The 13,367-nt window shown below is 49.0% G+C and overlaps 1 protein-coding gene across 1 annotated transcript; it reads right to left on the reverse strand.

The window, feature by feature from the left end:
- Nucleotides 1-167: 167 nt before the first annotated feature.
- FAM151B (family with sequence similarity 151 member B) lies at nt 168-12,867 on the reverse strand. Its single transcript, XM_072922091.1, has 6 exons — nt 12,723-12,867; nt 12,415-12,540; nt 10,493-10,649; nt 7,871-8,070; nt 5,074-5,209; nt 168-3,503 (listed from the first exon to the last, which is right to left on the reverse strand). The coding sequence occupies exons 1-6, from the start codon at nt 12,739-12,741 to the stop codon at nt 3,353-3,355; spliced, it is 789 nt and encodes a 262-aa protein (XP_072778192.1). The 5' UTR covers nt 12,742-12,867; the 3' UTR covers nt 168-3,352.
- Nucleotides 12,868-13,367: the final 500 nt, after the last annotated feature.

Here is a 13,367-nt window from a genome sequence, read left to right on the forward strand (position 1 = left end):
TTCCATGTGGGTTTCACAGAGTGAGTTACAGCCTGCCTTCTCTCAAATACGTGATTTTAAGATATAAACCTGACCTGTACATATATTTTGAAACGACATTAATGTCTCACTGCCAGCTCCACAGCAACACATTTTATTTCAGGAGAGCATTTGAATAAACACAGAGAAACAAAATCAAATTAATTTATTTATGTGCAAGTCAGACTAGACTGATACAAACAACTTCACAGGGGACTAGCAAAGATACATAGGTAAAATTACTTACAAAAATTCACAGATATAGACTAATCCATACAGAGTAATCAAAATCACCACATAGCCATTTCCTGGTAATCCAGATTATGTCTTCTTTAATTTTATGTGATTATTCTGTTTACTGACATCCACAGATATTGCTCAGATATACTTCTTCCTTAAAAATACTTCTGGCAATTGCTGATGTTTTTTACTTAATAGTTTAATGAGTTTTAACAAATCCCAGTACTTCAGGTGGGAACTGGTCAGAGGGAAGATTTCTAAACACCAGAAAAGTGTGTCTCTGTGGTCCTAAAGAGTGTGTGGTCCCACTGGGAGATGAAATCCTACGGATCAATGAATGCAACTGCCAGCAACAAACCACAACTGAAAAATGAATCGTTTCTCCAAACTCAATCACACAGCCAAGCCTGACCCCTTGGTGGTTACTGCCACTCACTTTATGAGTGATTAAATTAAATCAAGTACTCTGTTTAGCTATCCCAAGTATAATCAGGTAGTTTTCCTCCTCATGTGGAAAAATTTGTTCCTAATTTTAGCCAAGGACACCTTAGTAGATGACCAAAACAAAGAGAGCTCTACCCTTCAATAACAATAAACAACTATTACATAAATCTCTCAAAGGAGTTGTAGGTAACAAAATGTAGTCTTGAATTTTAATGGGAAATCACGTAATTCAAGATTTAGGATTAAGAAATGTAACTAAGTGTTCTGTCACAGCTGTACCAATGCCATGTAAGAACCAAAAGTTACTGTAATTTACTTTAGTACTAACAGCCTGTAAAATGTTGTGCACAGCATCTGTTAGGTTAACAGAAGGGTCAACGAAATTCCCACAGGAACTCTGTGAGAGGAATGGGAAAAGGAGGACCAGAAGTTGACAGAGTAATGCTTCTCAGGGCATTAGCTTTTATTCAGAAGCTGAACTGTCCTCTGTGAGTGTGGAAGAAACGTTTGTATTTTCTGGTGTCCTCTGTGGTGTTTGGCAGCAGCAGTCCCGCAGGGCCGGTGTCCCAGTCTGTGAATTCGGGGAACTGCAGCAGCCAGAGGGGCAATAAATGGTTTAAACGAACCAGGTCAGGCTCTTCCTGCAGGTGGCTAGCAGGGGTTTAGCTTTTATCTCAGAAATTCCCACTGTGGAGGGCTCTGAGAGCTGCAGGGCTGCACAGTCCAGCAAGGGAGCCAGGTGCCATCACCCACCGGGCTGAGGAGCCGTGGGGAACGTCCCTGCAGCCCTGGGACAGCTCTGGGACAGCCTTGGGGACAACCCTGGGGACAACTCTGGGACAGCTCAGCACTGGGGACAGCTCTGGGGACAACCCTGGGGACAGTTCTGGGACAGCTCTGGGGATAGATCAGCCCTGGGACAGCTCTGGGGACAACCCTGGAGACAACCCTTGGGACAGTTCAGCCCTGGGGACAGCCCTGGGACAGCCCTGGGGATAGATCAGCCCTGGGGACAGCTCTGGGGACAGCCCTGGGGACACCTCAGCCCTGGAGACAGCTCTGGGGACAGCTCAGCACTGGGGACAGCTCTGGGACAGCCCTGGGGACAGCTCAGCTCTGGGGACAGCTCTGGGGACAGCCCAGGGGACAGCCCTGGGGATAGATCAGCCCTGGGGATAGATCAGCCCTGGGGATAGATCAGCCCTGGGACAGTTCTGGGGACATCCCTGGGGACAGCTCAGCCCTGGGGTGTCCTGGCTTGTAAGATCAGCATGTATTCTATTGCCATCTGTCGGAGGTTGGGCAGTTTCCTTATCTCTCCCAAGAACAATGCCTCCCTCCGGGGAGATCTCTTCTGTTAATGGGCCATTGAATGACTCCCTGCATGATGGTAAAGTTACATCACCCATTGTGAGATGCTCCACCCAGAGGGAGGAGCCAAGCACCCCTACCTGCATAAAATCAGCACTTTTGGGACATCAGAACAGCCCTTTGCTGGATTCCCAGAGGAACAGTTTCTTCCCTGCTGGATCCCCAGAGGAAGACCAGGCCCATCTACTCCATCCCCAGACCTTCAGAGAAAACTCCACCCTTCTCCAGATCCCTGCTCCAGCAGCATTTCATCTGCCACTCCAGGAGGAGCAGCCACCATTTAACTGGACTATTACCAACACCCTGACTCCTCAGGGTGTCAGGTTCCTGACTCCATCACTAGTTTCGTTTGTACTAATCACATTTTTTTATTCTTCTTATTTTTTTATTTAGTTTTTTTTCCTAGTAAAGAACTGTTATTCCCATTCCTGTATCTTTGCCTGAGAGCCTTTTTTAAAATTGTGGTAATTTGGAGGGAGGGAGTTTACCTTTTCCATTTCACAGGAGGCTTCTGCCTTCCTTCACAGACCCCTGTCTTTTCAAACCAAGACAATGGGGACAGCCCAGAGTGGGCACAGCCCTGGGGACAGCTCAGAGAAGGACAGCCAGGTGTGGGGACAGTTCAGGTATGGGGACAGTTCAGGTATGGGGACAGCACTACTGGGACAGTTCTGTCACTGTGGTAACACTCAGCCCAGCTGGCAGCACCAGCCAGGGCTGCTCGCTGGCCATGGCGTGGCTCCGGCACTGCGGGGACATGGTGACCACGGGCAGGGTGACCACGGGCAGGGTGACCACGGGCACAGTGACCACGAGCACAGTGACCACGGGCACAGTGACCACGAGCACAGTGACCACAGGCACAGTGACCACGGGCACAGTGACCACGGGCACAGTGACCACGGGCAGGGTGACCACGGGCACAGTGACCACGGGCACGGTGACCACGAGCACAGTGACCACGGGCACAGTGACCACGGGCAGAGCAGCTGTCCAAGCAGTGCCAAGCAGTGCCAGCACAGCCCAAGCAGCCCCTGTCCCCTCCTGGAGTGTGGCACCCCGGGTCCCACGCTGCGAGCAGGTGACAATGAGGAAGGCACTACATTTCTGTTCGGGAGGCCTCTCTACACAGTGCCAAACAACAACTCCTGCAATAACCACAGCTGTGCTCAACATGGTCCTTCTGGTAGTGCATTTCTTCAAATGAAAAAATCCTCACATTTAAAGGGGTTTACAAAATAAAGCACTATGGGGTCAGGCATTGCCTGCTTTGCATTCACTATTCTATTCCAATGGCTTTTTTGAATTCAGAATTTTGTGGCTCAAAAATGTCATAATAAACCCTACTTTTATCAAAATTTTCTCGGATGAGAAGCAAATCTTCTACAGTATACACATCTTCCTTTCCTGTCCAAACAGTGAGGCTGTATCTATGTCCAGAAAAAGAGAGAAAACAAACAAAACAAAAAGAGTACGTTAGGATGAAGCATGTAAAGCAGAAAGATATTGCACTAATAGACTCCTAAAAATACACAGGATTATAGCATCCTAATTTTAAAAATCTAATTAAATACAAACAACTGCACCCCCAGACCAATTTACCTGTGACTGTTCTGCCAAACCTCAGAGGGAGTTAAATAAAAAACCACAAGTAAAGATCCAGCAAAGAAATTTACCAGACTGAGCATTTAAGGTTTGATATATTAATTGTCACAAACTGAGCCTCAAAAGAGGAAAAATGATGCAATCCCAGACGCAGGTGATCGTTGTGCTCTGTGCTTTGTCACGTCAGTGATGCGTAGAGATGCCACCTAACCTAATTCTCATTAATTGCACAGAAATTCTGAAAAAACACTGAAATTCCCTAAGATTATTCAGTTAAAGCATTACTTACACATCCTCCATACGACATATACTTACTTTTCCCCCTTTGATTAATAAAACTGTATTAATTTTAAAAATGGATAAATGAGAATTCAGTTGTATGTCAGCAAACTGGCTCAGGAATTTCTATCTTCTAATCATGTCACTGAAAAACATCCCTGAGTTTCATGAGGAGGTAAAAGAGAAAATCCTAATATTTCAGTGGGAATAATGCTTGTACCCAAGGGTATTTGTCACTGGCACAATTAATAAGATACATTCTTAGTGCAGTAATACTTTAAAATCAATTTCCCAGTTTTAACAGCTTAATTCTAATTCCTGTCTTAAGTCTTCACCTTAAAAAAAGAATATCAGCACTTTATTTGTCCACCCTGTTGTTTCTGAATAGATAGAAATTTTTCAGAGACTCTCTTTTTTGTCTTGGGCTTTGACCTTGATTGGAAGAGTTTTATTAAACTCTGGGCAGGCAGAGCAGTTGAAAAAGATGAGTAAATGGCAATATGTGGTAAGCTGGTTTTATTCTCATCCTATTACATGTGAAGAATTTTTATAAGGAAATGGTTAGGGGTTGGTAAGAACAATTTCTAAAAGAAAACGTAAGTTGCTGTATGAAAACCACTGAATACCTTTCAAGTATCTCAGCAAAATTAATTACTTAGGAGGGAAATACCAGACTTCCAATCTAAAAATCACCTTTAAAATTTTTCAGGAGACATTGAAACAAAAATTATGAATAGTGAATCCAACATGAAGTCTTTGGAATGGATGAATTCCTAGTTACAACATCAAAGTATTTAGGGTATTTATTATATTCACCTGAGGAACTGTTTTCAGCAGAACTAGGCACACAACATTTAAAAGTCCTCAGAGTGGGTAATGAAAAAAGCTCGTGGAATTTAACTACTTTACAGAAATTAATAGTGACCACTTCTGTCTGAGGACTGAAATGCTCTGAGGCCTGTGGGAAGCGAGGCACCGAGAGAAGAATTCCCAATTCCAGCGCCAAGGGGTGAGCGTGGCACACGAGCGCTGGCCAGGCCAGGCCAGGGCAGAGGGGCTGGCACTGCCCGGGCTCTGCTGGCCCTGGAGCTGCGGGACTGGGGGAGCAGCACTGACCTGTGGCACTGCTGCAGCAGCCACTGCAGCTGCGGGAGCGACTCGGGCACCAGCGCAGCCCTGACCGCGAACGTCACCGGCTGGGACAGCGGCTGGCACAGCTGCCACATCTCCTGCACCTCGGGCCACCCGTACCCTGGGGACAGACAGGGCACAGAGAGCTGAGAGAGTGACTGGGGACACACATGGGAACTCACTGCCAGCTCACACAGCCCTGGGGACACACATGGGAACTCACTGCCAGCTCACACAGCCTGGGGACACACAGGGCACTGACAGCCCTGGGGACACACAGGGCACTGACAGCTCACACAGCCCTGGGGACACACAGGACACTCAGTGCTCACACAGCCTGGGGACACACAGGGCACTCAGTGCTCACACAGCCTGGGGACACACAGGGCACTGACAGCTCACACAGCCTGGGGACACACAGGGCACTCAGTGCTCACACAGCCTGGGGACACACAGGGCACTGACAGTTCACACAGCCCTGGGGACACACAGGGCACTCAGAGGTCACACAGCCTGGGGACACACAGGGCACTGACAGCTCACACAGCCTGGGGACACACAGGGCACTCAGTGCTCACACAGCCTGGGGACACACAGGGCACTGACAGCTCACACAACCCTGGGGACACACAGGGCACTGACAGCTCACACAGCCTGGGGACACACAGGGCACTGACAGCTCACACAGCCTGGGGACACACAGGACAATGGGTCTCTTGGAGACACCAATCTTGTGCATCCAGAGTTCTTGTGAACCTCGGAATTCCACCTTGAAACTGCTGCGTGGCTCTGAGCAACAAATATCTCATTGGAAAAATGCAAGAAATGCAATATCAATGTGGAAAATGAACTTACTACGAAAACCTTTATTTCCCATACTGAACATACACGTTTACTTACTTTACATACGCTCACAAAACGTGGCATTTTTAATTTATCTTTGCCCTTTCTCTAAAAAACTCTCCTGCAACTGACTTCAATAAGGCCTAATTTAACATTGTCAGGGACCCTTTAAAAATAAAAACATTAAGAAAAAGTTAGGACAGAAAATTAAATTAATCCAGTAGGAATGAAGCTATACACAAATCAAACACACATGGATAAAAACATTCTGTTTCTAAAAATTCTATAATCAAGCAATCTAAAATACCAGAAGTCCTTTTGCTGGAGTTTTTATAAGGACTGAAGTTATTTCAAATTAAATTTACCTGTTATTTTGTTTTTACAGGCTATGAAAATCCTGTAACAAGTGTTAATAGCTTTTCCCTCAATTACTCAGACAGAATGTCGAAAGAGTAAAAACACACTAAATATTAAAAAAATGTTTTCTGGGGCAAGCAGCAACTTCCAGGTGAAATCACTCAAATGAGCTGGTTTTCTAAAATTTTATAGTAGAACCTCACTTAGTATTCCCATAAACTGAAATTCAGAATGGAGATAAAATGAAATTTATTTTCACACGTTACCCAGTATTTCTAATGCATTTCCAGCAATTTTTTCCTGCACTGAAAATACCTGGGAGAAAGAACTGAACACTTTAATAAGACTGCAATATGTCATATAATAAAATACTAAATGTTGTTATTGAGTAAGTAGCAGTGGGAACGGTGTATAATCCTGCCATGGCGGCCTCAGACAGTACTGGAGGGGACTCTGTTTCTCATAATGATATTGCAAGAGGAAGCCTGTGAAAGACCCCATAATAATGAAAATTGGAAAGTTTACTGCGAAAATACAAGTATCCAGGAGAAACGAAATGTTAGGGATAAGGCTGACCCACAATTTGATTTCAGCGATCAGAAGAATCAGAGATAAAGTTTCACATTTTCAGCTGCTCTGTTTCTCCTCAGGATGCGTGCCAGGGTTCCGACCACCAAATCAACGCTCCCAGGATTCAGGGACAGCCCTCCTTGACACAGAGGCTAAGGACTTTGTGCTCCTTCGCTCAGCAGTGCTCAGCAGGTGAGAAGGAGTAGAAGCACAAGCCAGCTTATTTTATGTGGGAATCCAGGGCTTCCCTCTGGCTGCCCTGGCAGGGCTGGGACCCTGGCAGGGGTCAGGAACCCCCCTGGACAGAGCCCCCAGAGACACTGTCTGTGATCTCTGTCCATGGAAAAGAGTTTTCAATCTTACAGGATGAATTACAAGCTCTGAGTGTTTGATATAAGTAATAATTAAGTGTGGCACGGGTGCAAAAGTAAAATTTTAGGATTCTAGATGAGGGGATCGAAGAAGGCAAGATGAGGAATTGGGTGTGCCTTGTCCTTTTTCTCCTTCTTCATGCCCTCCATGTTTCACTGTGGTGTTGGCATTTTTCTGTTGGTTCAGGCTGGGGACACACTGTCCAACGTAGGTGACAGATATTGGCACGTTATTGTAAATCCAGCACAGGTAGTTTGTGGTATTTAATGTTTGTACCATCCCACTGAGGGCAGAGCCCCACACGCTGCCCTGCAGGACAGAGCTGTGGCAGGGCAGCAGAACATGTTAGAGATAAACAGAATAAACAACCTTGAAACAGCACAGACGGATTATGGCTTCTTCTTTGGCAGGGGGCTGACAGACAGAGACTTTCTACAATCTCAGAATCATCAATACCACGGATTCTGACAATTTTAGGAGCACAGATGTGATTGTCACCCAGCTGCGGTGCCACTGCAGCTGTGCTGCGTGCTGCAGGGCGCTCTGTCCAGCAGCCCGGCACAGGACAGGGTTCCACAACCACGCGATTCCCAGGCAGGACATGGCCTGGGAGCTCTGGGAAGAAGGAGCCGTGCCTTACCTTGGCCGCGGTGGCAGCCCGTGGTCCAGCCCAGGGACAGGGTGGCATGGGGGCAGGAGGAGGTGATGGCGCGCAGGAAGGCGCGGGCGTCCAGCGGTGCGCAGCCCCCGGGCAGGATGTCCCCGTTCAGCCACACGGGTCTGTCCAGCCGCTGCCCCACCTGCCCCAGCAGCTCCAGAGAGGGTCCCACGGCGGCCAGGCTGTGCCAGGACACAGGGCAGGGTCAGGGCGGGCGGTGTCACCACACCGGGCAGGGCGCACCCGGCGCCCGCTGCCATCCGCTGATGGAGGAGTGACACCCCAGACCCGCACCCCCTGCGCCCTCACAACCCCAGCCTTGTCACATCTCAGGCCTTAACAAAGGAAGCCACTGCAGTCTCTAACACTTGTGTTTCGTCAGACCTGAAAGCCACAAATGCTCTGAGTCCAGTCCAAAGTGAAACCATCTCTCCCCACCTTAACCACGCTCAAAGCGGCAAAGATTTCATCACCATGTCAGACCCAAAGCTACCCTCAGATACAAGCAAGCTGATGCACCCGTACTAGGAGAATAAAAAGCCCAACACAGACCAATTTAAGGCAACCAAAAGAGAGAAAAGGCACCCAGCTGGACATGCAATGCCTGGTTGTGGTTTGTACCACATTTCCCAAGTGTGGCAGCACACAGAAGCCTGCCTGTCCAATGATCATCTGACAGCTAAGTATTAAATTGTTAAATATAAGCTGACATCACTTGAGGAACCAGTGCACACACCCTGTGAGCATTTAACAAAACCTATGGTCACATATTCCTACTGTCCTGTCCAGCCAAAAGAAAAAGGACAACCAGCTTTTTTCCTACCTCCAGCCTAACAAAACCTTTGAAGCACTGTGGAAGGAAAAGAGATGGGAACAGTGGGGGAAATAAATGAACACCAAGAAAATCTTCTTTCTGCCACATCAGATTAATGAATGCACTACGTAACATCGAGGAATTTAAAAGCACCATGGTCAGAGTTTTGGAATTAGGTTAGTTCTAAAGCAAACAACCAGTCCTCCGAGCTGCTTGTTTCCTCGGTAAAGTCACTTCGTGCTATTTGTCTTTTGTGCTGTTGAGGCAGGAATTCACTCACTGGAGATGAGCTCAAGCTCTCTAGGTGAAAACCAGTGATGGCTGGTGTTAAGGAGTGGGCTGCAGCATTTCTGACACGGTCTGGGGCCAGAACACTTTATATCTCACATATGCAAGGGACTGTCAGGGCCAGAGGAATGCCTCCCCTTGTACTGCAAAGTGAAAGCGAATGCAGTGAGAAAAAAGCACAAAGCCAAGTGGCAACAGGGAAAAAAAAAAAAAAAAAGAGATGAAAAAACCAAAGCAAGACAACAACAAAGAAAAAAAATCCAATTCCAAAAAAACATGAACCCCAGAGAGCACTGGTTTTGCTGCACAGCATTTAGAAAATTCAGACTTACTGCTGGCTTCATGTGAAATGACTTTGGCATTTCTGAAGCGGGACACTGAAGACCTTTTGCAGAATATATTCATTTCAGTAGCCAAAGCCAGCAGGAAATGTAATTATTTGGTCAATCAGGCTGATAGAGCAGATATATAAAAAGTATAAAAAGTACATTTTTAAAGCACCATTGAAATATCTCCAAAACATCAGCAATGGCATCCAATTAAATAATACACAAAGGAACATCAAATTCTGTTATCACTTATTTGACTCTATCCGCACTGCGTGACGTACTTTTAAATATTTTTATATAAAAATACTTTCATAATGCCATGTAGTCTTAAAAGCTTTCTTGAATCACTCCACTTGGCTGTAAACTCCATGTGGGAAAAAAGTAAGGTAGGTAGTTTAAAATCACTTTAAACAGTAATTATAATGGAGGAAAAACTTCGTAACAACTCACAAGAAATAAGCCCAAACAAGTGCCTACTGGTGTTTCTTCCCTTCTCTGCCCAGAAGGACACACACAAGATCCTGTGGCAACAAAAGGATTTAGCCTGCTGTATTTTTTACTGTCATGAACTTCCACATGAAAGCTGTGACTGTGTAACACAGAGCCACAGGCATAAATCACATTTTACAACTATCTCGTGGGGGGGCTTTCCATTTCTGTACAGTACTTAAGCACTGATGAAGCTCTTTGTAATTTGTTGCCAAAACAGACTGAGCACACTGAAATTCAGACTAAGCAAGAGTCAGGAGCTGAAGGGGGGCACGTCTGGAAATCACAGCTCATTTCAAACTCTTTCAAGGAAATCTCATGGGGTTTTCAGGTGTGTTTGCCATTTGAGAAATGAAACAGCTAATGGCTCAAACTGTGAATGAACGTTTAGTTAGTAAGGCCAGAAAAAGGAGCCCTCCAGAAAGGCACCAACATTTTACATTCCCAATGGGAAAGTTCTGCTCACAGCAACTGAGTAAAAAAAATATCATTAACTGTAGCTCAAAACACTTTTAAAGGCTTTGTTCTTGCCATGCTTTGAGATTTATGGGCTATGTTTCCACATGGATTATGCCTCTGAACATCATGCTAAACTGCACAACAAGCAGGAATTTGGTTGGCAACCACCTGTAGAATTGTAACAGGTAGGAATGCAAACAGCAGAACCATTTTTTGTTGAGGTACCTCTTGAAGTCCAGCTTGATGCCTTTGTTGGTGCCGACCATCAGCGCCAGCCACTCCTGCAGGGTGATGTCGCTGTCAGTGTCCGGGGGGTGAGCCAGGACGGGGTCCCCGTCCCCTCCCCGCAGGACAACATCCACCTCCACCATGTGCACGTCGCCTGCGGATTCAGACACTGACCTCAGCTTTTGGGGCGATGACTACCCAGCCGCTCTGCCCACACCAGCCCGCGCACCCCCACAGCTCCAGCTGCCTGCAACTGAACCCCCACAAAGATGCCATTTTGGGGGGATTCAGTCACTAGACTCTTTGCAAGCCTACAACCAAGTGAAAATTGATGTTTGAGGGTGCTTTTGGCCAAGCAAGTGATGTTTGAGGGTTTTTTCTTCACAGGACCAGAAAAATGTACATCCAACACGCAAATCCACTGTTGTTAAATTTCAGGTGTTTTCCTCTGAAAACAGGGCTCTGAGAGAGGATTTAATACTGGCAGATTTAATACTGGCAGAATGAGCATTCCCCTTGACTCATTGCCAAAACAGACAAGGAGAGTGTTAGCTCACACACACGGCAGGCAAAGGGGGTCTCAGGAGTGCTCAGGCTCCTGAAAACAGCTCTATGTAATGAACCTGGGCAGCGCTGCCAGCTTTGCAGAGAGCCCAACACACACAGGGAGGACTGAAACAAGAAGAAAAGAGCTAGTGATGGCATTCAGGATATAGGAGATCATATATACATTTACACAGATATGTGTTTGTCAAGTATTCACATAAATTTACATACAATTCACTACCACCCAGGCGGGCGCACCGGGGCCCTTCTGGCTCTGCACAGCCCCCTGACAAGAGAGGACTCACAGAGGGGATTTGGGATCTTATCCTCTTCCTCTTCCCAGGAGCAGGAGCGGAGGGAACCAGCAGGAATTTCCCCATGGAAAGGGAGCTCAGGGATTGGAAGTGCCCGGGGAGGGTTGGAGTGCCCATCCCTGGAGGGATTTAACAGCCGTGGGGATCCTGGAGGAGCGAGGGGGAGAGGAAGAGGAGGAGGGGGAAGGGGAGGAGGAGGAGGAGGAGGAAGAGGAGGAGGAGGAGGAAGAGGAAGAGGAAGAGGAGGAGGAGGAGGAGGAGGAGGAGGAGGAAGAGGAAGAGGAAGAGGAAGAGGAAGAGGAAGAGGAGGAGGAGGAGGAGGAGGAAGAGGAGGAGGAGGAGGAGGAGGAGGAGGAGGAGGAAGAGGAAGAGGAAGAGGAAGAGGAAGAGGAAGAGGAAGAGGAAGAGGAAGAGGAAGAGGAAGAGGAAGAGGAAGAGGAAGAGGAAGAGGAAGAGGAAGAGGAAGAGGAAGAGGAAGAGGAGGAGGAGGAAGAGGAAGAGGAGGAGGAGGAAGAGGAGGAGGAGGAGGAGGAGGAAGAGGAGGGTCAGAGGAGGAGGAGGAGGAAGAGGAAGAGGAAGAGGAGGAGGAGGAGGAGGAGGAGGAAGAGGAAGAGGAAGAGGAAGAGGAAGAGGAAGAGGAGGAGGAGGAGGAGGAAGAGGAGGAGGAGGAGGAGGAGGAGGAGGAGGAAGAGGAAGAGGAAGAGGAAGAGGAAGAGGAAGAGGAAGAGGAAGAGGAAGAGGAAGAGGAAGAGGAGGAGGAGGAGGAAGAGGAGGAGGAGGAGGAGGAGGAAGAGGAAGAGGAAGAGGAGGAGGAGGAGGAGGAAGAGGAGGGTCAGAGGAGGAGGAGGAGGGTGAGAGGAGGAGGAGGAGGGTCAGAGGAGGAGGAGGAGGAGGGGGAAGAGAGGAAGAGGAGGAGGAGGGTCAGAGGAGGAGGAGGGTGAGAGGAGGAGGAGGAGGGTGAGAGGAGGAGGAGGAGGAGGGGGAAGAGAGGAAGAGGAGGAGGAGGGTCAGAGGAGGAGGAGGGTCAGAGCAGGAGGAGGAGGGCCGAGGCACACTCACTTCTCGCGGCCTGCTCCGCCCGGGCGCGGCTGTTGGCGGCGTGGAACCAGCGCACGGCGGCGCCGTCCCGGGCCGCGATGTGCCCGGCGCGCAGGAAATGATCCACGGGCTGCTCGCCCCAGGGGCCTGCGGGGACACGGCGGCACGCTCAGCACGGCCCGGCACGGCCCGGTTCCGACAGCCCCGGCCCGGCTCCGACAGCCCCGGCTCGGCCCAGCCCCAGCCCGGCCCAGCCCCGGCCCGGCCCAGCCCCGACCCGGCCCAGCCCCGACCCGGCTCCGACAGCCCCGGCCCGGCCCCGCGCTCACCGCTGGCCCCGCTCGCCATGGCCCGGCCCGGCCGGACCCGCCTCCCGCCGCCTCCCGCCCCCGGGCCGGGCGCGGTGACACGGTCACGTTCTGGCTGTGACAGAACCTCCCGAGCGGGGATGGCTCTGGCACTGGCACTGGCACTGGCACTGGCACTGGCACTGGCTCTGTCTCTCTCACTGTCCCTGTCCCTGTCACTGTCTCTGTCACTATCTCTCTCTCTCTGTCACTGTCACTGTCTCTGTCCCTGTCACTGTCTCTCTCACTGCCACTGTCACTGTCCCTGTCTCTGCCTCTATCACTGTCTCACTGTCACTGTCTCTGTCTCTGTCACTGTCTCTGTACCTGTCACTGTCTCTCTCTCTCTGTCACTGTCACTGTCTGTCACTGTCTCTGTCACTGTCTCTGTCACTGTCCCTGTCTCTGTCACTGTCTCTGTCTCTATATCTCTCTCTCTGTCACTGTCTGTCACTGTCTGTCACTGTCTCTGTCACTGTCACTGTCTGTCACTGTCACTGTCTCTCTCTCTGTCACTGTCTCTCTGTCACTCTGTCTGTCCCTGTCTCTGTCTCTGTCCCCTCTGCAGCCGAGCCGGCCGGACTGGCCTGGCCCGTGCCAGGCGGTGGCTGCAGCCACGGGCAGCGC

This window comes from Taeniopygia guttata, chromosome Z, assembly GCF_048771995.1.
Source record: "Taeniopygia guttata chromosome Z, bTaeGut7.mat, whole genome shotgun sequence".
NCBI classification, from domain to species: Eukaryota; Metazoa; Chordata; class Aves; order Passeriformes; family Estrildidae; genus Taeniopygia; species Taeniopygia guttata.

Coding starts and splice junctions, on each gene's coding strand:
- FAM151B (XM_072922091.1), bottom strand. Junction 10,650..12,414: donor GGCGGAGCAGGCCGCGAGAA/GTGAGTGTGCCT, acceptor CTGAATCCGCAG/GCGACGTGCACATGGTGGAG. Junction 5,210..7,870: donor GGGCTGCCACCGCGGCCAAG/GTAAGGCACGGC, acceptor GTCTGTCCCCAG/GGTACGGGTGGCCCGAGGTG.